The sequence below is a fragment of the Lepisosteus oculatus genome, chromosome 11 (genome assembly GCF_040954835.1).
Source record: "Lepisosteus oculatus isolate fLepOcu1 chromosome 11, fLepOcu1.hap2, whole genome shotgun sequence".
Taxonomy (NCBI): Eukaryota; Metazoa; Chordata; class Actinopteri; order Semionotiformes; family Lepisosteidae; genus Lepisosteus; species Lepisosteus oculatus.
Window position 1 is genome coordinate 29,343,719 of NC_090706.1, and position 26,023 is coordinate 29,369,741.

Below are 26,023 nucleotides of genomic sequence, written 5' to 3' on the forward strand. Positions count from 1 at the left end.
TTCTTGAAGGAAGCCAGGGTACCGTCTTCAGCTCGTGTTCCATGCTCTTACTACTCTTTGTGTAATGTGTCACAGAATCCTGCAATGTATGATGCTGCACTGTTCATCATGGTTTACCGCCGACTAGTACAGTAAACCACAGTGTAACGTGCTGCAGCGCAGTTTACAACATCTCAGTATCTAGCGCATCTGGTTTGTAACTCTTAACTGCTCAGTCTTCAGAATTTAACAGAAGCTGGGGACTTTGCGCAGTGGGGGATGTTTATGTTTTGTATTAGAGCCTGGAAAATTACAACGAATAAACACTTGTTCACAAAATGACAGATTTAAGAGATGCTTACAGCCTTGCTGCTTATACACAAAGCCTGGACTACGAATGAGAAATGCGACCTAGTAACACCTCCATTGATGTTAATCTCTGAAGTTATTTCTCATGGCCTTGAGGGGGATGAATTTAATAGTGGTTTAGCAGCCGGGGAGAACTCTGCTCCTTTTGTGACTGATCGAACAGCGTGCACACTAGTGATCTCCGATAAAGAGTCTGGCACATCCAGGCGAGGTGGAGGGGTCACGGCCGCCACCCCTGTCACTCCACGGCTCCCTGGGGGGGCCTGAGGTCCACCCTGCACCCCGATTGGCCGTGCAGCACAGCAGGAGGCAGCAGTCACGTGGATCTAGAAGAAACACGAGAACTCAAATCCAGGTTTTCCGTGTCCGGGGATGAGGAACACGGAAGAGCTGAGGAACTGTAGGGAGGAGAGGTGGCCGGGATACATTCCATTCCACATAATTGTGGAATTCTTCCTTGCAAGCACTTGAGGAGCTGGGAATTCTGGAAAAAAACATTGCCATTGTCATCACCAGAACCATTGTCATGGCGATCACCATGACAGTCCCTGCACTGGCCTACTCCACAGAGCTCAGCCCCGCAGGAGAAAGAGTTCGGTCCGATAGTGTGAGGTAGTAAGGTGCAGCTTTCTGACCACTCCCTACCACAGCCCAGCATCGAGACATCGGCACCTCTGGAGAACCATGGCAACCCCCAGGTCCCTGCTACCATTGTCACCATGACAACTGCATCACTGCCAGCCACTCTGCTGGTTTCCTCAGCCTCTCAGTCTGCGTGCCAGTTTTCCTCTCTGGATCCCCCTACAGGGGACCAATGGCCGAGAAATGGGGCTGATTGAGCCTCCTGACCCCTGACCCCTGCGTGCCAAAGCTTCACAGGTGTCGACCCGCAAGCGCCTATAGCCCAGGAAACGACCCCAGCGCGCCCCGAGTCAAGCACCGAGATGCGAACAGAGAGGGAACGGACAGGCAGAGGAAAGCAAGGGAGTATTCGGATTCTGCACTACGCAGAGGATGACATGCAGTCTGGTAAAAGAACAAGCAGTCTGATAAAAGCTTGTCACCTTCTATCTTCAACTGAGTTCATCCCCTGGAAAGCACAATGCATGTTTTGTTAGGATGACTGAGGCTCAGAAAAGGAGCCCTGGGAACACTGATAACTTAACTTAATTAATGAACGAATCCCCTCACAGGACTGCAAAGCTTACAGCCTGCACAGAGAGTACAGAGGCAGGGCTCAGGTAACACACAACCAGAGGGACAAGGAGACCTTGGCACGTACAAGAACAATACAGCGAATGAATGAAAGTCAACAGACCTGACAAAGGAGAAAAGCCACTGATGGCACCGGAGGTGTAGAGCTTCCCTCCAGGTGCAGACTTCTGCAAATACGGCCGTTTCCCAGAAGCACAGCCCAGATGCTGGCCTGTGTTCTTGGCGTTTGCGTGACGTATAACCCTCTCCATGGCCCCAGGGGAGTATCTCCGCTCCGCGGGGCTCGGGCACGCACAAGGAGAGAACACACAGATCCAGCAGGAGGCTGGCCAGGGAGTGGGCATGTGTCAGAGGCCGGAGGACAGGCGGGCCCAGGAGACCCTGCAGAGCGGAGACTCTCTCTCTCTGTAACACGGCCCCTCACACCTCTCTCCATTACAGTCTCCTCTCTCTCTGCACTGTAAGGGCACCAGGTTCCCCGTCTGATCTGTCTTTGCTTCATGAGTTTTTTTGTGGTGTTTTTGTACTGGCGTCTAGAGCTGCTCTCTGTTGGCTCTTGTTTCAGTCCTACAGTGTGTTACCGTCCTTCTGTGTGGAGTCTACATGTTCTTCCCCAGATTCATGAGAATTTTTCCCTGAATATTCCCTGTGTGTCGGTGCGCTGTGATGTGATCCCGCCTTGCGCCCTGTACTGCCAGAAAGAAACCCCATTCATCGTCTTCTGTTGGGTGTGACAAGGGCAGAATGGATGACAACAAACCTGGCTGGACAGAGTGTGTCCTAGAGGTGTCTCATAGTGCCTGTATGGCACCTGAGCGCTCCGTCCTGCCACTTCAGGTAACCCCTGGGCGACAGAAGATGTCGTCTCTCAGGTGTCCATATATTCCCCAGGATGCTGTGCAGCTGAACTGCTGGCTGTTTCATCCTGGAGTTTCTTGTGCTGCTGAAAACGGATACACAGGTCGATCGGTTGGACAGGAGAGTCCCGAGCCTGGGTGGTGGCCCTCTGCCCTCCAGAACCCTGTCCCTCACAGAACCGGTCTCCTGGTCTCTCTGGCCTGGTCTGCTGGTGCTTCATACAGAGCGCCTCACTCTGCAGGGGCTGTGAGGAGGTCCGAGGGCCTGTTTATACAGATTGAGTGAGCTCGTTACGACAACGTTAACTCGACCCACTCGGATCCCAGACACCGCGCACCTGGCCTTGTTAGGGAGTCACCTGACGAGAGCTCAGTCTTTCCCAAGGAGCGAAACTCGACTCGATCAGTCCCAAATCACCCCTCTCTGCCCACTAAAAAAAGAGTAGGGGTGTTAGCCCGGTGTCCTGGCCAAATTTCCCCCTGGCCTTTACCGATCAGGGCCTCCTTATAATCCCCATCTCCGAACTGGCTTCATCACTCTGTTCTCCTCCCCACTGAGAGCTGGTGTGTGGGGAGCACACTGGTGCACTATGGCCGCCATCACATCATCCAGGTGAGGCTGCACATTAGTGGTGGTGGAGGGGAGTCCCTATTACCTGTAAAGCACTTTGAATGTAGAGTCCAGAAGAGTGCTATATAAGTGTGAGGAATAATTATCTAAACCTCAGTAAACACAGCGGCTTGGCCTCACAGGCTTGGCAAGGTGACAATGACGCTCTGTACTTACAGGAGGAGTCAATGGAGATTCTGCTGGAGAATCTAAAAGAAATAAGAAATAAATCAGGTGGTAAAGAGGGGGACTGTAAAGACACATTAGGCAGTTGCATGTAGGATATGTTAGTGTCTTTTGTTAACAGTAAGAAATATTATTTCTATTAAAGGCACATTTCTGGCGCGTCTTCGCTGTCTTCGCGGCCGCTGTCAGCTGTTGACTAGAACTAGAACAAGCCGATAAGCAGCAGCCGGTTGGCACGGTGCAGTGTTAAAACAGGAAATCGATGAGCTTGACCCCTCAATTACTCCAGCTCTGCTTAATTAGCGGGAAGGTGAGCGGTGGTAATTAGCTCCATTGTGTTCCCCCAGGAGGCTGTGCGCACGCGGTGTGCGCGTTGCCATGGAGACCCGCAAGGCGCACCTGCGCCAACATTAGACCGAGAAACCGAAGCGTTCGGCTCGTGTTTCCTGATTAAACACGGGCTGGGCCCCCAGCGAGAAATGTGTTCCAAATCGTCCGCGAAGGTTACTTCCAGAAACTTATTCTTTAAAAACAAAAAATGTCTCCAGCACTAAAGGTGCGGGCTCCAGTCCCAGCCCGGGTCGTGTGACGGGCGGGCGGTGGCTCGGGGCTCCGCCTAGTGGCGGCTCGCTGTACCGCAGGACTCTGCTCAGGAGCAGGGAGAGGGACAAACTAGGATGTACGAGGAGGCGGGGGTCACAAAGCGAGATTACGTACTTAGCCACAGACCTTTGGTAAACATTACTATATATATAAATAGTTGACAAAAGTCTGGCTCTTCGGTTCTGTGAAGCAAGATCGAACTGTGTCCGTCTCAGTAACTATAGCAACATATCTTCTGTTATGAACCTGCTCCGTGCAGGTTAGTTAACACTGAGCTCCGCTCACAGACCAACCCGCCCCCAGCGAAAAGTGCACGTCGCGTTTCTTTCGGGATCGCCACGCCCCTCACAGTCCGCTGAGACTTTTCAGTTGAAAGACACCGGTTTCGCGGACGGGTGTTAACGCTGTAAATACTACTCATCGCCGCACTGCGTGAACAGAAACTCCGGCTCGGCGCAGACCCGAAGTCCCTTGTGACCAGGTCCAGACCAGTTACTCGGAGCGCTCCAGTACGGAAACCGTGCGGCGTGCGGTGAGGAACGAGGTGTTTGCACCAAAAGTTCAAACTAAAAAAGTTTTCGGCGCGCGTTCCCAACATTGCCGAACCATGCAGTAGCGAATATCATCGTAGAGGAATTTCATGAAATAGCAGGTCATATCCTCATATACAATAATATCCACTGGGCATGTAGCTTCCGTTCCCTGTAACTGTGCACGCTAATCGAAGCTTTTCTCCTGTGGGATTTCCCGATGTAGTAGGTGCTCCTGACTGCATTAAGGCTCCCACAGGGGAAAAAGCATCGATGTACGGGTGCAGAAGTCATTTCTACTCTAAAAAATATGAATATTGATGACACAAAAGACAATAATTCAGTTGTCAGTCAATTCCATCGAACGACGTTTCTAAACGTGTGACTGCAGTGGGTGTTAGCTAGTCTAGAAGCTCATCATGCACAGTTTCCATCATCACCATGTTTCCCGAGTATCAGGTGATCTGCGATACAGGGTGACACTTCAGCAACAGCTACATGACACTCAGATATTCAGATAGTCCACACTGTAGCTATAAATTTGAGCAAAGGAATTGAACACACACAACCACTGGTCTTAAGTACAATGTGTTGTGTAGCAATTTGTTCCATTAATCTAGATTTCAGGTCAATGTGGCAGCCTTGTTGTTGAGGATAAAGTTCACTGACTCAGATCTACCTCGAATTCCCCATACACCCTCCTTTCTGAAATCATTCCTGCGCTCTAATTCCGATGTGTCCGCTGACGGGTTACATAACGCGTCGTTTGAAATCCCGACTGGAACGCCTGGAGCTCGTACTCGGCACACAACATCCCCTCCAGCTCTCGTGCAACAGGAGACTGGCAGAGAAGAGACATCACATCTAAAGTCAAGCCAAGACGGAGCCTGGCAGGCTTGTCATCCTGGCCTGCGCTCGGCTCCGTGCTGTAGCGAGAGGCACGTGGAACGATGTAAAAGCTCTTTAGCACCGACAGCTGGAGCTTCAAAACATCTGAAAGCAAAGCAAGACTACAGCTGGTTGAGTCACACACCTGCATCTTTACATAAGAGGTACTGGAGCTTTCAGACTTTCCTTTTCAAGTGCTGAAAGGAGGAACATTAAATGCTATGGAGATATATATATATAGTGAAAAGTTTTGAATTTAAATCCAAGGTAGTTAAAAATGCATAGTGCACTTGCAAAGCCTCATTTAGAATGTTACAAAAAAAAAAGAAATTACTGCTCTGGATTCAGTCCACAGAAGAACCAACAGGTACATTCCAGGGCTTCAGCAAATGTCCTACACTGACAGGGCGAGGGACCTGAATCTCTTTAGTCTTGAACAGAGGAGACTATGAGGAGACCTGGTGCAAGTTGTTCACAGTCCTCAAGGACAGTCAAACTAGAGGACTCCTTCACAACCAACAGGGAAGCACGAACCAGAGGACACCAGTGGAAACTATAGGGAAGAGCATTTATCACTGAGAACAGGATGTAGTTCTTTACACAAAGGGTGGTAGGAGAGTGGATCAAGCTGTTGAGGTCAATACCCTGCCTTCCTTCAAGAAAACAGCTGGATGAGATCCTCAGATCATTCAGCTACTAACGGACCCAACAGGCCAGATGGACCCAACGACTTCCTCTCATGTGTGTCCTGTCTGAGGTTCTGATGAGTCAGATGGGGCCCGGCTGTTTGTTTACCCTGTTGGTCCCCATCTGGGGCCCCGGGTCCTGGCGCAGGAGAGGGACAGATCCCTGACCATGGGGGCGAACCGTGTGCAGACTGACTCACTGACCACCCTTGGGTGCCGACTGTGGGCACACTTCACCACTGCCATAGAAACAGCAGTCCTCAGGTCTTCAGTGGGGAGGGAAGCTGATCCTACCAGCTTACAAAAATCACCACGCTGCTGCCCCCTGCTGGCCACCACAGCCCCTCGCATCATGTGTTTCCTGGTGGAGCAGAGCCCTCTAGTGTTGAAAATTGCACTTTCAGAGGGCTTGTAGACCAGGTCTCCCTGTCTTAGACCTGGAGACCCTCTTGCTCCATATATTCTTTTTAAATTAATATAATCTAAAAATGATTTTAAACATGTTTGAAAGCCTGAAAATTGACTGCCAATTTTTCCCTACAGTACGGAAATAATTCCAAGATCCCTGAAAACGGGGTAGAATACTTGGTGCAAAACAGGACTGAAGAGTAAGCAGGGATCCTGCATCTGCATTTTGACTGTATGAAAAAATATTGGGATTACAGGAGCAATAAGGCAGCTCATCTAGTAACACACAAGCATTCACCTTGTAACACACCTGGTGGTCCCTTGAGCTGTGCAAGGCTGGGCATGGGCAGTGCTGAAGCTGGAGACTTCAGACAAGACAAATGAGGTGGCCAGTGCAATCAGTGACCGTGTATCAGAGCGACACCTACAACAGGAGAGACCTATAAGGCATGCCCTCAGGGGGAGTGACAATGTACCAGACACACCTGAGGCAGCCATTGGACACACCCACCAGGGGAGTGGCTATGTAGGAGCCACACCCCCGTGTGGGAGGGGCAATATAAAGAGCACGTCTGTGTGGGAGGGGTGATGTATCAGAAAGGTCACATTGACTGGTAGGCGGCACTCACCTCTGGAACAGAGTTTCCTAACTGATACCCCAATGTGGAGAAGTGTTCTTTTTGTGTGAGATGTTAAACTGTTTCACCCTCCTTGGGTTTGGAAAGGTGTTTTATCAATAAAAACGTATTATTTTTCCTGACTAATGTGTTATTACAAATCCCTGTAGAGTTGGATCCCCGTTGTCCTGCCTAATGTCTGGGTCTATACACAGTCTGGTATCCCAAAAAAAATCTCTTTAATTTAGAACAGTGCAGAACAGTCATCCACGTTTGTGCACTTCGGTGGGAATGAAATGGGTCTCCTCCTGTGTGTGAAATGTTTGTGTAGGAATGCAGACAAGTATTATTAGCTTCAGCGGGCCATGCTGGTATCAAACGTGTGACAACAGCGGCCTCTGCTGGTGATAAGCAGCACTGACCACAGTGCTGTCAGACCTTGCTGATCACTGAACTGAGCCCAGGAAAGTCAGCAGTGACTGGGGAGGGTCAGTGATGTGTGCATTTCTGTCTGCCTGTGGCCTGGTCAGCACCCTCATGACAGGACTGTTACTCCAGGAAATCAAGGTCTTCCCTCTCTTTGAGCACTCAAAGGTACAGACACATACACATACATGAACATGTGCGCTTACTGTACATGCACATACAGTACACAGGTGTGCACACTGTCATGCTCTCCCCTGCTGGAGCACTGCAGAACAAGCTAGCGTTGCCACAGCAGCTGGCCATGCCTGTACTCACCTGTCAGTCCGTGGCAGCTGCCCTGGAGACATATCAGACAGGAAGCTTGTTTCACCTGTGGGTGATCACTACCTTCCCCAGCTCAGGTAAAGCAGACTACTTAAGGCCCAACCTTGCCGTGCTCTCGGCTCTATTATAGAGTTTCGCTCTGATCCACTGGCTCATTCCTAGCTTTGCGAGTCTCTTTGGATTCTCGACCCTGGTTTGTCCCTTGTGTTCAGCTCAGCTACAAGCCCGGACTGATTCATTGGACCTTGACTTTCGGATTTTCCTTGCGTTCATTCCTGGCTCAGCTCGTCTACTCAGCCCGTCTGCTGCACCTGCCTGCTGCTTGCCTGCTCTCCTGGGGTTCCCTCGCCTCCCTGTTGAGCTTCTCTTGACTCTTAGACCCCTACTTGACTCCCAACTTAATCAGCAGCCATTACACACACAAGCACGTACACATACACACGTACACATGCACACACACAAGCACATACAAAGATAGACGTTTGTGCATGCAAGCAGATGGACGAAACACACACATGCCTGCACTGGCGCTGTGCTGAACCCTCACTCCGCGAGACCCAGCGGTCTCTGGGCTTTGCTACTCCGACGTCACGTTGCAGGAGCCGCCTGGCCCGGGAGCTTTTACTCATGACAAGCATCAGCCCCTCGAACGAAGGCTGCTCCCCTCTGCCAGGGCTAAAGACAAGGTGGATCATTGTGGGAGAGGGGTGGGCGGGGCAGTTCCAGGTGAATTACCCAGCACACAAGCTCGTGCACCCCCCCCCCACACCCCCCAGTCCCAGCAGTCTTCATCCAATCAGCATCTAGTGAATCACATGCCAGTTTCAGTCAATCAATACACAGAAGGTCACCATTAGCAGTCACTCATCTCATTTAACCCTTCCTCTGGAAGAAAATGATCAGCAGTCCAGGATCTCCAATCTGTGCACCAGTGTCTGAATTACCCATGGAGAATACCCCACTGCCTAAATTACCCCCTTATTCAGGTAAAAATACACCTAAAAGTACAAATGTTAAAAAGTTCAGGTGTATAGCTGCGTCAGCATGCGTAGGCTGCAAAGGAACAAGTAATAGGTTTATTCCATGCTGAAATGCTTAATGTTAAAAATGCTTGAAGAATTATTTTAGTACTGTACTATTAGTTTGAGGACCTATTTTATTTTTTCGGTAAAAAGCGACATCTTGTGGTCAATTGTGGACACTACAAGAATCAGTCATATTTATGTTTTAACCCCCTCAGCTACAGACATTTGTGACATCGGTCAATTCCAACCCTCAGGTCCTCAGGGAATTAACTCCTCCCTCCTCCGAGGCAGAGTCAAAAACACCGAAGGTCGAGGGGAGTGTTTCAGCTTCTACAAGCACACAGAACTTCCACCTTTCCGCCATCTGCTCACTCTCATCTCCGACTGAACGGGGACCGGCGCTGGAGGAACAGACACGCCCAGAAAGGACACTTTGTCGGTCCCGCCCACTATGGGTGTGGCCTGAACAAGACACGCCCACGACATGAAAGGCCTATACCACACACCCAAACCTGGGAGTGACCTGCAATATCCCCGCCCACAGTGGGAGTGACAGTGCAGCAAACGCCCACACGAGTTTCAGTAATCCCTCGGTTTAACGGATTTATATAGGGAAAGCAGTGCGTAATAGACTAAATGTCTATTAAATACGAATTAAAGAACAAAAACACTATTATATGAGAAACAATTCTATACTTTATATATGCTTTCAGGATCTGCAGTCTTTGTTTTACAATTGCAATCAACACAATGAAAATAAGATTTTTAGTCACCTATTGCCAAGAACCAGGCTTTACTGGAACGCTGGCAGGATACACGATGGATCGGACACCAGTCCATCACAGGGCAGACAGGCACACAAACACACTCACACAGAGCCAATTAACCTACAAGCATGTCTTTGGACCGTGGAAGGAATCCCCCACAAACACAGGAAGAACAAACTCACATCGGAGGATTACACTACTCCTTCAGCACCGGCTTCGCAGACAAATCCATCCGTAATAATGAGCAAAAAACATCTATGGTCACTTATCAGGACTAAAGACAGCTACAACACGCCAGGAAACCACACTGAGTTCACTGGACCACCCAGACGTGGCGTCTGGCGTTCTCCAATCCAACCCTTATTTATTTTGTGGTGGTGAAGGCGTTCTCAGTTATACACCGTGTAACTGGTTTAGTCACACTTCTGGGAAAAACGAGCGAACATCGGCAGCGTCACCCGACGGGATCAGGTTTAGGAATGGCGAGAAGAGGAGTGAACCCAAGAACAAAGCTCTCTGGCAGTCAGGCCAAACAAAAAGGCTGGAATCAACACCCTTCCTCTGACAGCTTCCCTCTGCACACTGACGGGTCACACGTGCAGCCAAAGACCAGAAAACCACATTAAAGGTTCATCAAAACACAAAATATTTATTCTGGAAAAAAAAAAGATTTAAGACGCTTCCACAAATAAAAATGTCAGGTTCTCGTTAAGACCCCTCACGTTTCGACCCCGCCAGTTGTTCAGAGGCTCAGCTGCAGGCACGTCTGCGCTGGTTCTTCCAAGACGCACTGTAAAGATCACACTGACCCTGTTCCCTAAAGTCGGGATCATCCCAGCTCTTCCTGGACGATTCTGCCCCTCTCTCGGCGAAGTCGAAACGTCTGCAGGGACGCGGCGCCCAGGCTCCAGTTCTGGGAGAGCGGGGCTCAGTTCTGCCGGAGGCTACGCTGATGATAAAAGCTGTATGTGATCTGCAGGTGTTCGGATCACAGTACAGCCCGGCCCACAGGCTCAACCTGAGGTGCTTAAAATGTCGGTTTGGTTCGATCCGTTAGGATCCGCGTTCTCTCTGTGGCTGTGATCGGCACACAGGTGAGCAGGCCTGTTATTAAAACAACTACGTTAATTGTTTAATTGAGCACTCCGGCTGGAAACCCCAGCTTCTCCAAGATCCCCAATCTGTTTACTAAAATGTGATATCCAGGTTAATATTAACCGCACAAAAGGAAACTGCACGGATTTGTTTTTTTTACAAAGGTCATGGGACAGGCCCACTCGCCACAGAGCAACACCCCCCCGTCACGTCCCTACTGACAGGGCCAGCAGTGACAGCTGCACGGGTTACAGCTTTCAAACCCCCCAAAACACAGGACCCCAACACCGGGGTCCCCCGCCAAGCTTAGTCTGACCCTTGACCTCAGTGCCAATCACAAGCAGGTAAAAAAAAAAACACAACCGGTTAAATAAATAAATTGCAATCAGAGTGGACTCACTACTGCCCCCTATTGGCCTAAAAGTTAGTTAGTGGCTGCAATACACAGTTTCATATATACCGTATATCCATTCCATTATATACAGTACATATCGCTTAATATACATGTTATATACATTTTATACAGTTCCTATTTGTACATTTACAGTACAGAATATATATAGAGCGATTTCTAGAAATTGCATTTCTGCTTACATGACGGATCCACAGACACATCAAAGCCCAGTGAGGATTGATTGTAAAATCCTGCTCTCGAAGCAGGCGGTACAGGACCGCAGTTAAGCCTAATGGTACAACAAGCCAAAACCAAAGATAAAAGAAACTTATTTGTGTGGATCCTTCACTAACACTACAATCCACAGCTCGGACTTCAGACTCATGCTGCCTGTGGATCCCTCGTTTCAGAATAAATACACCAGCTTAAAAATGTCTTCCTTAGCACCCCAAAACTCTTGTGTGCGTGGGGGCTGTGAGGAATTCGGCACACAAACCTGGGGTCCTGACCCCTGTACTTGTTATCTCCCTCTCCATCTCCACACCGCTCTTTCCTTGTTCCAGTTTCTCTCTCTATTCCCAAAATATCCCCCCCCCCCACCCCCTCAGGAAAGACAAAACACTGAAGAAATCGAATTAAAAGCCTAACAAGGCCCGTGGCGCCCTGGGCGCTGTCTCGTCTGGTGCGGCCTGCGTGCAGCCCTGGCACACGCATCTTGCCCTTTCTCAGATGACCACAGAGTGGGGGACAGCCACACCCCTTGGGACCCCCCTGTCTCTCAGCTGTACAGGTCGTTTTGGGGGTCAAGCATGGCCGCCGCCATCACAGATGGGCACAAACCATAAAACACGGAGCTCCGGAGAAAAGCGTTTGAGGAAGCAATACAATGACGATCCCCCCCCCCCAAAAAGGAAAAAGGCGGAAAGCAACTGGGAACTGGGCCGGCTTTGCCATTAAAACCTGCGTTGGTAACTTAAACGGGGCGTCCTGGGGGCGTCTGAGAGTGCAAGAGTGTGTGCGGGTGAAAGCCAGGCAGACGGACACAGGGGCAGCGTGGACTGGCAGCAGGGGCTCGGCTCACGCAGTCTCTGCGTTGCCGCTGCCTGCGGGCGTGGCCTTCTTCTTCGGCTGCCTCTTCACCGTCTTAGTTTGCGCCTGAGAGGACACAGATCCAGAGAGGGGGGGGGGAGAGAGAGAAGGAACCAGGGAGGGAGGGAGAGAGAGGAACGCGGTGACAGAGACAGATGAGGAGAGAGGGAGAGATGGGGCAGAAACAGTAAAAAGGAGAGAGCGAGGAAGAGAGCCGTCAGACAAGAACTGATTGTTCAAGGGTCATTTCTCTCCCTGTCTGCCTGATTATTCCTGGGCTGATCCCTCAGATCACTGCACTCTGAACTCAAACACCCACTGCATTCCAGCGCTAAACGTATACTCAGACATGCTGGACCAAATACAATGCATGAGACAGCATGTGCTTTTACCACAATCACACTGGGCTTCACTGCACTGTGCTGTGATTATACCTTAATCTCACTGGGCTTTACTGCACTGCCCTGCACTGTGCTTTTACCCTGATCTCACTGGACTTTACTGTACTATACTGTGCTTTTACCCTGATCTCACTGTGCTTTACTGCACTGCACTGTGCTTTTACCCTGATCTCACTGTACTTTACTGCACTGCGCTTTTACCCTGATCTCACTGTGCTTTACTGCACTGCACTGTGCTTTTACCCTGATCTCACTGGACTTTACTGCACTATACTGTGCTTTTACCCTGATCTCACTGGGCGTTACTGCGCTGTACTGTGTTTTACTGCAAAGGAGACCCCAGTAGCGTGTCCTGAGGGTCCCCAGGAACAGGACAGTCAGCCGGGGGTGTCTGGAGTCTCCAGTACCTCAGTCTTCGCGGCAGGTTTCTTGGTTGCTTTGACACTCGCAGTGCGTTTCGGCGGCCTCTCTGCTGCATCCTCGTCGGACTGCTCTGTCCTGGCATCTGACTGGTCCCCATCGGGCTTGTGGCCGTGCGACTCGTCGGCTGCAGTGGGCGTGGCGCGGGCTGCGGGAGGGGGCAGGTGAGCGAGCAGCAGCATCCTCCTCTTTCCCTGCCCACTCGTGCCCTTTCCCACTCTCACATCGCAGCTCCGACACAGGGAAGGCCAGCTCCCCCTTGCTGTGGTGCAGCTGTACAGCAGCACTGCCCTCAGGAAACACGAGCCACTGGCAGAACGGCAGGGACACGGACGCAGAGCCAGGCAGCTCCGACACACCGGGGCCAGACAGCGAGGGGTGTCCAGTCTGCCCTCAGTGGGGCACTGTCTCTCCAGAGCCCACACGGTCAGACAGATGTTTGCTCAACATTCACCTGATGCACAGCTGGCACTCACTGGCCTTGAAACACCCTTCTATTTCTGCTTAATGTAATTAAAAGCTCTCCAGGACTCCTTCAACCTGTTTGAGGACTAGGGAAAACATGGATGTGTAATGTATATATTGGATTGCAAAGTGCATCACACACAGGAGGGGACCCACTTCTTCCCCACTGAAGTGCAAAACCACCTGGGTGACACTGTTCTGCACCTGCAGACCCACGACACACAGATCAGGGGAGGAGAGAGAAACTGTACGAGACCAGAGTGGGGTTCAGCCAGGACACTGGGGTGACAGCCCCACTCTTACCAGCAGCCCTGGGATCTGTACTGACCGAGCAGTCAGGACCTCGGTTTAATGTCTCACCTGAAGGACAGCATTCTGGTCTAGAGAGAAAAGCACCACCTACTGGTCCACCAACACCTCCTACAGCAGCAGCCTGCCTGTCCCTGCAGCTCTACTGTCCAGGCCCAGCCTTGCTGACCAGCTCAGGCTACTGAAATCGAGACTTCAGCTCTTCAGTTGACTGCAAGTTGAACTTAATTTAAGCCACTAGAGACCCCAGGCCAAAAGAAAAAGCGAACATTCAGGCAGGCCTGAGAATGGCGGCTACACGTCATGCTCAGTAAACCCCCAGAATTCTCTGCTTCCAGGCAGCTTCAGAGAATGAGAAGAGGAAGTGAGACACACCTCTGTTTATACTCACACCTTCATGTGTTCTGTCTTCACAGATCTCTCCTGTGTCACAGTTTTCACAGGCAGGAACTGTGAAAGGCGCTATACAACCCCGATGTGACGCACGGACCCGATGGCCCGTGCAGCAGCCCTACCTTTGCCCCGGGGGGAGGTGCCCCCCCCTCCCGAGTCGCTGATGGAGTCCAGCAGGCTGGCTGCAGAGCTGCGCAGACGGGGGTCGGAGCTGTGCAGGTGCAGGTCTTCCTCGTCCCGGATGAGCGTCAGGTCCTGCATGCTGAAGCTGCGCAGCTTCTCCGACAGCACGCCCTGACCCTGCAGAAGCGAGCGCGCAGCTGCAGACAACGGTACCGACACCACAGCAAGGACAACCACATTCGCCAATTCGTTACAGGCTACACTGATCCCTGGCCAAGTTTCTTCTTCAGCACTCAGGAGCATGTCGCAACTGCTCGCTCGGCTCTGCTCACTACCCGACTACCTGAAGGGCTGAGGCTGAGCTCACAGAGTGCACCTGGAGTACAGTACAGCAGGCAGGTGATCCAGGTGCAACACGCACACACATACTGGACCTGTTCATCTCCATGCTCAAGTGTGTAGGCTGGAGATGTGATGACTGAGGTACTGAAATGTGGCGATGGTTTGGTAAGTGGCTTTAGAAGGGGCTATATCGCCCTCTAGGTACTGGAGGACTGAAGCACAGGAAATTAGTTGAGAAATACCACATGCCACGACGTAGCTGTACAGTTTGAATGACGACGAACAGGACGATTAACTCAACGAGCGACTCGATTGAATGACCTCTGACCTTGGTGGCAGCTGTCACGGCTGCATTAGCGGCCAGGTTCAGTCCCCTCTTTCCGAACCGCATCATGGTCTCGTAGCTCCGGTCCCGGGCCTGCGTGATGTACTCATCGATCTCCTGGATCGCCAGAGACACAAAGGAAAGCCTGAAACACACAGCCCCTGATACCCCCGTCGCCCCACTGCTGAGGCTGTACCACACACCTGGAGAACCTGCACACAGCTGGAGTACAGACTCTTACTGGAGACTCTGTACAGACACACAGCTGGAGTACAGACTCTTACTGGAGACTCTGTACAGAGACACACAGCTGGAGTACAGACTCTTCCTGGAGACTCTGTACAGAGACACAGCTGGAGTACAGACTCTTACTGGAGACTCTGTACAGAGACACAGCTGGAGTACAGACTCTTACTGGAGACTCTGTACAGAGACACACAGCTGGAGTACAGACTCTTACTGGAGACTCTGTACAGACACACAGCTGGAGTACAGACTCTTCCTGGAGACTCTGTACAGAGACACACAGCTGGAGTACAGACTCTTCCTGGAGACTCTGTACAGAGACACACAGCTGGAGTACAGACTCTTCCTGGAGACTCTGTACAGAGACACACAGCTGGAGTACAGACTCTTCCTGGAGACTCTGTACAGAGACACACAGCTGGAGTACAGACTCTTACTGGAGACTCTGTATAGAGACACACAGCTGGAGTACAGACTCTTACTGGAGACTCTGTATAGAGACACACAGCTGGAGTACAGACTCTTACTGGAGACTCTGTACAGAGACACACAGCTGGAGTACAGACTCTTACTGGAGACTCTGTACAGAGACACACAGCTGGAGTACAGACTCTTACTGGAGACTCTGTACAGAGACAAAGCTGGAGTACAGACTCTTACTGGAGACTCTGTACAGACACACAGCTGGAGTACAGACTCTTACTGGAGACTCTGTACAGAGACACACAGCTAGAGTACAGACTCTTCCTGGAGACTCTGCACAGAGACACACAGCTACAGTACAGACTCTTACTGGAAGCCTAATGAGGCCATTGAAGCTCACTCTACCTTCTCCTTGTTGGACAGTGTGGGGTGGACAAACTTGCGGTAGAGCACACTGGAGCCCTTGGTGTAGGGAGACAGCAGCCAGATGACAAAGGCGATCTTCAGCTCAAAATAAAACGGGAACCTGAGGAGACGACACAGGGATGTCATGAGCCTGGTTTCTTCCAGTATGCAACATGTCAGTTAGACCTATGTTGGTAGCAGTTAGGAGGTATAGATATTTAATGTATATACTAAGTCTCTTACGCAACCTTAACACAGCATGCAAACAAAATGGCCCATTGTGGCCTTTTGGATGTTGACAGTGGATTGATTGATCCCAGGATCTCATCTAGCTCAGACTCCCACAATCTTTGGGTGAGGAAGTGCCTGCTGCTCCCATGAGTCAAAGGCACTTCAGACAGGAACAGCAGGCAGGCATGTTAGACATAGGTGTGTGATCATGGAGGGGGCTCATATCTTCGCTGACACTGAGAACTATTCTAGTCTCCTCCTGAGTACAATAAAGCAGAAATATAATAAATATCCTCTTCTTCACAGGTGGGAGTAATCTGGCACTGGAGTCTGGAGACACTTACCAGGACAGAATGATGTCAGTGAGAGTCTCTGCTGTGGTGAAGAAGGCAAAGACTATCCAGTACATCATCCATTTCACCTGGGGAGCACAGAGACTCACTGAGAGTGAGCACACTGGCACACACACACACACACACACAGGCACACACACACACACACAGGCAGACACACACACACACACACACAGGCACACACACACACACACACACACACACACACACACACACACACACACACACACACACACACACACACACACACACACACACAGAGCACCAAGAGTGAGCACACTGGCACACACACACACAGAGCACCAAGAGTGAGCACACTGGCGCACACACACACACAGAGCACCAAGAGTGAGCACACTGGCGCACACACACACACAGAGCACCAAGAGTGAGCACACTGGCGCACACACACACACACAGAGCACCAAGAGTGAGCACACTGGCGCACACACACACACAGAGCACCAAGAGTGAGCACACTGGCGCACACACACACACAGAGCACTGAGAGTGAGCACACGACCCACACACACAGAGATCTGGGAGTGAGCACACTGGCACACACACACAGAGATCTGGGAGTGAGCACACTGGCACACACACACACACAGAGCACCAACAGTGAGCACACTGGCACACACACACACAGATCTGAGAGTGAGCACACTGGCACACACACACACGGAGCACTGAGAGTGAGCACACGACCCACACACACACAGAGATCTGAGAGTGAGCACACTGGCACACACACACACAGAGCACTGAGAGTGAGCACACGACCCACACACACAGAGCACCAAGAGTGAGCAGACTGACACAGAAACAGACACCTCTCACTCCATTAACCTTCAGATTAGCTACTGAAAGCACATGGGTGCATGAGTAAGCTACAGATAAACTCGACTAATTAGAACCCTGCAGGAAATTCCTCTGGCCCTGCCAGGGGGGCACAGCTCAGAGCCTGATCGCTGGGCCGGACTCTCAGGGCAGACCACAGCACACAGGCTCTCCATTCCCAGGCTGTTGTATTTCCATGGCAACCGTCTCCAGGCAGCGCCTCGCGCTCTGTCGCCGTGGCGAGAATGTTCCAGGGCTGCCTGTGCCGCGCGCTAAGAGGGGGTGTTCAGACACAGCGGAGGGGAGACTGCACAAGCTCCAGTACTAAGGAAGCAAAATTCCCTCCAGCTTTTTTAGCACTATTATCAATACAAGGCCCTCCCAAAGCACAACAAAAAACAGTGGGACCAATTTCCAGGCTATCAACAACACATTGGTCTGATCGTCTGCATCAGGCCCTGTGTGGTGTACAAGGCTCATCTGTGCCCGAACGAGGATGTGTTTGTGCCAGCTCCGTTTCATGCCTGGTGCTTTACTGCCTGTTGCATCAGACACAGCCCTGGTAAAAGTGACAGGTCTCTGTGCCACCGGGACCCCAGCAGGGTGTCCTGGATCTGCACTGGCCTGGCACAAACAGCTCCGCATGCGCCCTGCTGCTGGGCATCACGATGCCACGGAGCAGTAGGACCCAAACCCACCCATCCCCTGACCCTCGACCCCTGACCCGGGGACAGAGATACAGGAAAGCGCACCACGGAGAGCACGATCAACAGGCGGCTTACTTACGTATTCTTTGACATTCTTGGTCTTCACTGCCTTGTAGGAGGAGTAGGCGGGATACAGGGTCCCAAACACCAGGCTGCAGGAACACGAGCAGAGAGGTCACACGCTACTGGCGATGGTGGGAGGGCGGCCCCTCTCCCCCACCACGGCCGAGCTCCTCCTCGCTAAGCTGGGCTCGCTTCTCCCTTCATAGCTGTGAATGAGCCCTGGTCCCCAGGCTGGCAGGGACCCCGATATCCGAGGGACTGCCGGCTGAGCGCGTCCCCCGCAGACAGGAACCGGGATCCCCCGAACCAGACACAGCTCTTTCCCCGGTTTCAACTCAACCAACACACTGCAGCACTGGAATCTGGGACTTTCTCCCAGTACAGCAGGCATATCCGTGTCATCTATGTTCAAGCCCACTGGATACCTGATAGCCACTGAAAGCAATCAGGGAAAGTTATTGGTTCACTTAAGATACCAGTTAAGAAGCTGAGAGCTCATCTGGAATGAAAATAATTCAAATGGATGGCCCCTACATCAAGGTGGTGAGGAGTCTGAATTGATTCTGGGCCAACATTTGGCACTAAGTGTGTTAAGGCAGTTAAGGGGTTAATTTAGGACTACATCATGCCAGCCAGCTCTGCACAGAACAATGCCTCCGTCTCTCCCTCTCTCTCCGGGTCCCCACACAATCACGGATCCAGCGCTTGTCCTGCCAAGAGCTCCCATTCAAAACTCCCCACCCCCAGCCATCCCAGTCCGGGGGCTGATTCACACAAAGGCTCCACAATCCGTCTCTCAGCGAGAGCTGGGCCAGGCTTGCCTCCCCTCTCTATTCACAAAGTTTTTTTTTAATCATTTTCTTTCTGGAAAACAGAAAAGTGCATAAAATCAGGTTTTGTTCACGCTGTGAAAGAGCAGGGCAAACGGTTGGCAGTAGGAGTTCACACTGCAAGCGGCCCGTTGTAGCCCAGGGCCAAGAGGGGTCCCAGCCAGCAGGAGACTGTCGGGATCCTTTGGGTGCTGGTAGGATCTCCTCCAGCCACGACCTGCAGGACCCCAGGGAAACTCTATATCCAGCGGCTCTATCACCCCGCAGTTCCTAGCCGGCACCCCGCTGGGGCTCAGCAGTGTGAGCCTGGTCAGCACCTGGATGGGAGACCTCCTGGGAAAGCTAAGGCTGCTGCTGGAAGAGGTGTTAGTGGGACCAGTAGGGGGCGCTCACCCTGCGGTCTGTGTGGGTCCTAATGCCCCAGTACAGATGTGGGGACTGTAAAAAAGGTGCCGTCCTTTGGATGAGACGTAAAACCGAGGTCCTAACTCTGGTATTAAAAATCCCGGGGTGCTTATTGAAAAGAATAGGGGTGTTACCCCGGTGTCCTGGCCTAATTCCCCTCCTGGTCTTTTCCCATCATGGCCTCCTAATAATCCCCATCTCCGAACTGGCTTCATCACTCTGCTCTCCTCCCCACTGAGAGCTGCTGTGTGGTGAGAGTGCTAGAGCATCATCCAGGTAGGGCTGCACAATGGTGGAGGTGGAGGGGATCCCCATTACCTGTAGAGCACTTTGAGTGCGGTGTCCAGAAAAACGCTATATAAGTTATTAGAAACTTCTTCAGAACCACGACTGGGGAGGGTGATCCAGAGCCCACAGACTTTCAGAACCTGCGGTTTCGAGTTCTGCGTCCTCCCGGTACCTGTGGGTCGAGTCCTCCAATGGAGGTCCCTTTGGAGTGCCTGCTGCTTAAGACTAAAAAGATTGAGTCCCTCTAACCAGGGGAGGCATCTTACAAAAATTCTCAGGAAGAGCATTTTAGGGGCTCCCCTCTGTAAGTGTTCAGGGTCCCCTCCGTTACCCTGGTCGTCTTATACTTCAACAGATATGCATCTAGCTGGCTGCGGGACAGTTTCCTACTCTACTGAATGTTATGTCTTTTGCTGCCCCCTCCCTCCTGACCCCTACAGATGGGAGGGGTTCCCTCCTCGCTGGCCCTGTGCCCCCATCCTGAAATAATGCCACTGGCTGTAACATGGGGAAACACCCAAAACAGCTGGATGAGATCCCCCAGGCAAGTCAGGAGGCCCTTCTTTACACAAAGGATGGCAGGAGGCTGGAACAAGCTACCCATGAATTTGACTTTTTTTTCCACCTTATTCATCTTCATAATCCACATAGTGCTTTAGTAATGCCAAATCCACACACGAGCTAAACACGGGCAGAATGACCTCCTCTCTTTTGTAACTGCTCTGATGTGACCGCCTGCTTCTGTTCTCTCAGTGGATAAACGCACTGGGTAGTCAGTGCAGGAGCCGTATGGCCAGCGGCCGCTCGAAGAGGCCCACGGCCCCCGCCTGACCGCAGCAGTGGGGGGGGGGGGGGCAGACGCGCCCTGCCGCTGGCCCTGGCGTCTGCGCTCCCTGCCTGGCTGCATGCTGCCGAGGCGACAGGACACAGCTGACACGGCGCGCCAGCCCTGCGCAACCAGATCGCCCCGGCCCTGCAGCGCATCATCGCTCCACCGTAGAGGACTTTAAATACTGATGCATCTTTCCAGGCCCCTGCTCCCCAGAGGACGACAGCTAATGGACACGGGAGACACGTCAGTTCAAACCTCCTCATTGATTTGTTCACATGCGCAGGGTCTAAGCACCACGTGCATGGAGACAACTCTCTGGCAAAGGTATTGCTGATGTATTTTAGAGATCTGGCCTCTATGATCTATTAACACAAGAAAGGACACAGGCAGGAGGGCATTCAGCTCATCTAGCTCAGCAGTGACTGGATCAAGTAATTTCAAGATCTCATCTAGCTGTTTCCTGAAAGAAATCAGGGTATTGGCTTCAACAACATGGCTGGGCAGCTTGTTCCACACTCCCACCTCCCTTTGTGTAATGAAGTGCCTTTTGCCTTTTGAAAGGCTTATTTCCCTTGAAGATGATCTTGAAGGAGTCGGCTAGGTCAATCTTTGTGGCTTTTGAATAGTTAAATCAAACCTCCCTGTAGTCTGCTTTGATTAAAGCTAAAGAGATTCAGTTTCATTAACCTGTCTGTGCAAAAGGTCTTCCGGACAGAACAGGAAACCACCACGTTGTCCTTCTTTGGACCGAGCTCAGAGCAGCATGGGAGAATCAAACACCGACTTGACCAGAGACCTGGACAGAGCCCAGTGATGAACAGGCAGGACACACACACAGCCAAACCTAGTGGCCACACACGTCCCAAACAGGACTAGACACTGGTCAGAAGACCACTTGTTTGCAGCCATTCTTAAGTTGTTCTTTTGAAGCTCGTTTTGTCCAAAGCCTTGGTCCACCTTTTACCATCTCATCCTTGATATTTTCAGATACTGGTCAGAGGGAACAGATGTCTCTGCATGGCTTCCAGGGTTCTGCAGGTCTGACTGACTTTTGTTCAGAAGAGAGGAAATAAAAACTGCGGCGGTGAGCGATGATGGGTCTGTGCAAGAACCGCCTGGCCAGAGAGTGCAAACAGACAATCCAAGTGCCTATTTCACTGGATGGGCTGTGCGGGCACACGGAGGGGAGAGGGCAACAGAAATAGGGGCAAACAAACTAGATCAGCCCTTCCAACCCCACCCAGGCCTGCTGCACTTCCTACCCACTGAGCTCCGTACCTGATGCACAAGTAATTGAATCGGAGCCTTTGGAGCTGTTCGCCTGCTTGAAACCTACGACTTACCAGCAAAACACAGCAGTCAAAAGCCAATCTCTAACATTACGCCAGCATCCACTTAAGAGCTGAAAACATCAGACTGATCCTGTGATTAACTCATTTAATTATGTAACTTGAGAGTGCAGAGGAAACTAACCCTGGCAGGTTCTGGGTCCTGAACTAGCTGATAGTGTGTCATTAGAGAGGCCCCGCATCAAAATAAAAACAACAGTGCAAATTCCTGGGACAGTCACACTGATCCAAGCCCCCCCCGGTCTCTGTTTAACTCACATAATGAACCAGACATCCACTGTCCGGGTCAAGAGATTATGATCTGTAGAGAGAGGCTGGACAGGCCACATTAAGCTACTTATTGTGTTTTTATTTTTTGCAAACACACAAACACAAGGGCTAACTGACCATATTTTGTTTTTAAAAAACCACAGTGTTTGCACTGCAGCATCTTCTCTGTATGGCTCTGCGCTACACACTGCTGAAAGTCATTCCTTTCTTTGCTAATGGTTTTTACAAGCACACTGATGCATCTTGAATACAGCCACCTTCTAATCACCCAATCCCAAAGCAGCACAGCCTAGTGCCTTTATAGCATTATTTCTCAGACTAGACGTTTTTTTGGAAAAAAGCCTGCCAGTGTTTCAGGTGCAGTTCAAAATATATCCGTTTTCTCAGAGTTCTGAAATAAAATACCATTTCCAAATTATTTTCATATACTTGGCCTCTTAATCACGTGAGGGTTAATTTCAATAATTAGACAACCTAGTTACTTAGCCTACATAGAACTCCTTGATGGCTGCCAGATCCAAAGTGACTTTGAAGAGCAAGCGCAGTAGACCTCCTCTGAGAAACAGAAAAGGTAAACGCACACCACAGTCGCCTGAAGTTTAACTGGTGTTCATTTTCCCTGTCCTCCCGGTTTTTTTACATCTCGCAGTACATCAGTGTATGATCCATCATCAAGACCGCAGGATATCTGATGTCCGACACCCCTGCTGTACATTCATGGATCCCCAGGCTGGGAGGGGAAAATAAAGTGGGAAAACTCCCTATACAAGGGCTTACTTGAGGGGGGAACAGCATGCCCTTCCTACACATGCTTTCAAATTTCAATTAAGAGACTCTGTAACAGACGGCCTCCTTTCAAGGGTGATGAATGGCTGTCATTTGCTCCAGTCCTTTGAGGGCAGGTCCTATTGTTAGGGGACAGCGCTATTGTTTTTCTAAACGCGTTGGTTATGCAGCTAGATCACTGCCAAGGGTACCTCATTGAAGGTCCTGGAGTTGTGCACAGGGTGCTGATTGTGTCCCTAGCCAGAATGACCCACGTGCGTGGACTGGGCTGTCCGAAGCTTTAGAGACGCCCTCAGAGAAAACTCTTTCCTGCCAGTGGAGACAGAGACAGAGGCAGCGGCGCCGATTGCGACCCAGGTACCACACTCACGTTTAGGAAACAGGCAAGGAAAACCAGGCCACTGCAGCAGCTGTCACCCTGGGAGTCCTGTGAGTGAGGAGAAACCGCATAGGGTCCCCAAAAAGCAACAAGGGATGTTCTGCTGAACTCCTGTGCACTTTATCAGTCACATTTCAGTCATCCATCCATCTTCTAACCGTTTTATCTAACTCAGGGTTGTGGGCGAATCTTTGGACTTTGAGAGGAAACTGGAGCACCCAGAGGAAACCCATGGGAACACAGGGGTGAATATACAAACCTCACACAGACAGCACCGCAGGAATCGAACACTAGGCCCAGCACTGCAAGGCAGCAAACACATTCGCCCCATATTTCTGCCATTTTCCAGTCAAAAGAATAAGGTAGAAGTTAGTCCTATATTCAATTTTTGCTTTGCTCCAGTACTTTGTTAGGGTATGCCTATTGACCACAACAAAAGTCCAGATTGTGTCTCTGTCCAGCACAGGGTGTCATGCCTCTACAGAGGTAATCACCCTGTACTACACTGCAAAGCAAATGCGTCTCAAGTAATTCAATCAACCAGATTTTAAAGTATGATGCTTTACATTTTAGGGCTTTTAATAAAGAAAATAGACACCTTTTCCATTTTTGTTCCCTTTTCTGCTGATTTGGCCAGTCCCAGACCGACAGTAAGTGCCCTGAAGTGCGCAGGCCGAGGAGAAGGCTGCAGGGAGGCCAGGAGGCAGGTGAGCTGGGCCGGGGAGCCACCCGCTGCCTGTCCGCGATACATCGCCTCACACGGAGCATGAGCGCATCACAGAGACGGGAGACACGTTTGTACATGGACAGACTGACAAAACCTGCAGATCATCAGAGCAACACCATTTCCGAATTCCAGCTGAATCCAGCAGAAAGATAAATGAGTCACTGGAACTAGTACAGTCCGATTTGTGACGTGCACAAACAATAATTAATTTGCTATGAAAAGGCTCTGATGACTGTATGGCAATTCGGCAAACAGAGGGGGAGGGGGAGAGAGAGCAGAATAAGGTAACTGAGGGTTCCACCTCTAGCACAATTAGAATTATTAACAACCTTCATTCAGCACCCAGTATTTATCATATTGCGGTGACACGCAACCGACATCCGGCAAGATCGCTGTATTTGCTTTGATCTTTCATCCCCCTGCCATAAATAGCTAAATTGGATTGGCGATACAGCTGCAGCAGCACAGCTAACTGAAATGGCAAACATGGGCCGATGTAACAACAAACATGCTCTGAGCATACTTACACCACTAATCTAGAGATGATCCAGGAAACCATCTTGGTGAATAAACGGTGTTTATTCCTTTTTAATTTCTTCCCCCCAGGTAGCAGTATTAGCGTACAGCAGGGGTACACTTTAAAGGTACGGATTCTGCTGCATTCTGTGTGGAGTCCGCTGAAGAGAATTATATTAGCCCACCTCCTCCACAGTTAAAGGGGCGGCTCATTGCGCTGGATTTTGCCGACAGATAATGATGCTCATGCTCCTATCACCGCAGATCCTGCGTAACCTGCGTCGTTTTCGCCTGGACACTGGATTTAAGAAACTCTGCACTCGATCTAAAGACACTTCATCCAAAGTGTGTATCTTTCTATCAAATATTTTACTTTCCCACCTTGCTAAAAAGACTTGGTATCTATAAAAATGTCAGTTTATAGTTTCATGCTCAAACTATAAACAATCGTTTTACACCACACACAGTATACATTTGTAATCTAACATTTGCTATTTGCCGTTACTGGTATTTTCTTACTGTTTATAGCGTGATTGTGTACTTTGCATTTAATGATGAGGTAGCTTCTCCAGATCAGGAATATCTGGTGGGGCATTGAGTGAGTGACAAAGGTGATTCAGGCTAAAATATTTATTTGTGGTTTAAATAAAAAGTTGGTTTTTCCAATGCTGAAATCTTCTAAACATTTTATTAATTCTCCATGAACAATTTACACTATAAACTTCCAATTTCCCTGTTTTGTCAAAGTAATTCACAAGGCTGGCCGGTGGAAGATTAGGTACTAGGAAGATGTTACTGTATCTGTTTTGCTTGAAGGCAGTGCTGTAACTATTGGAAGACAGCATTCCAGGTGGGTTGAAGCTAGTGAAAATTAAAGACAATATAGGACACATTACAAACCATTTAAAAACAATTCCTGGAGAATCAGACCTTCATGTTCGTACACTTAGTGCACTTGTGTTTCAGCCCTCGTCAGCGCTGTTTTAACTCTCCCTTTGTGACATTTAGCTCATAGATCAGACTTGCTCTCTTCAGCAACTTGCTCATGACATCAGGGTAGAAGGTCCCCACCTCCTCAAGGTCCTCCTTAGACAGAGACAGAATGTCCACATAATTCTCTGCGATGACTGACTCCTCACACCTCTTGCGCCTCAGCAGGAAGATGACCCCATACGACCTGCCCCTAGACAAGAACTCCACTTCCTCTTTCTGGTCGGGCCCATATGAGATCACCCTCACCTTCCCATTCAAGATCAGTAGCATCTGCGTGCCGATGTCTCCTTTTCTGGACAAGAACTCACCTGCAAGTCACAAAGAAAAAAAACACTGACTTCTGATATTTTTACGTACTGTGCAGAATGCCCTTATGAATTGTCCATTTAAATCATTTGCTTTTCATAATGCAAAGACTCCTGTCATCTACAAACATCTGCTCTCACATGAACTATGCGTTAAAATATCCAGCCTGTCTTTACAGCTGTTGGCTGTGTATGAAAACATATCTAAACTGAGTTTGATACACTCATT

General features: G+C 50.3%; 2 protein-coding genes across 4 annotated transcripts in view; both read right to left on the minus strand.

Moving 5' to 3' along the window:
* Window positions 1–10,112: 10,112 nt before the first annotated feature.
* On the minus strand, window positions 10,113–24,861 carry reep2 (receptor accessory protein 2). The gene is made up of 8 exons (XM_015349349.2): window positions 24,508–24,861; window positions 18,131–18,203; window positions 16,496–16,572; window positions 15,921–16,041; window positions 14,850–14,963; window positions 14,179–14,356; window positions 12,877–13,037; window positions 10,113–12,134 (listed from the first exon to the last, which is right to left on the minus strand). The coding sequence occupies exons 1-8, from the start codon at window positions 24,537–24,539 to the stop codon at window positions 12,057–12,059; spliced, it is 834 nt and encodes a 277-aa protein (XP_015204835.2). The 5' UTR covers window positions 24,540–24,861; the 3' UTR covers window positions 10,113–12,056.
* Window positions 24,862–25,111: 250 nt separating this feature from the next.
* Window positions 25,112–26,023, minus strand: part of cngk (cyclic nucleotide-gated potassium channel) — a 34,729-nt gene continuing 33,817 nt past the window's right edge. Inside the window, exons 43-44 of one of the 3 annotated variants that reach the window (XM_015349347.2) lie at window positions 25,736–25,797; window positions 25,112–25,582 (exon numbers count right to left, since the gene is read on the minus strand). In XM_015349347.2, coding sequence (XP_015204833.2) covers window positions 25,469–25,582; window positions 25,736–25,797 — 176 coding nt within the window. In that variant the 3' untranslated portion in view covers window positions 25,112–25,468. Of the gene's footprint in view, window positions 25,798–26,023 lie in introns of all 3 variants that reach the window. The other 2 variants (XM_015349346.2, XM_015349348.2) reach the window with 2 other exon arrangements.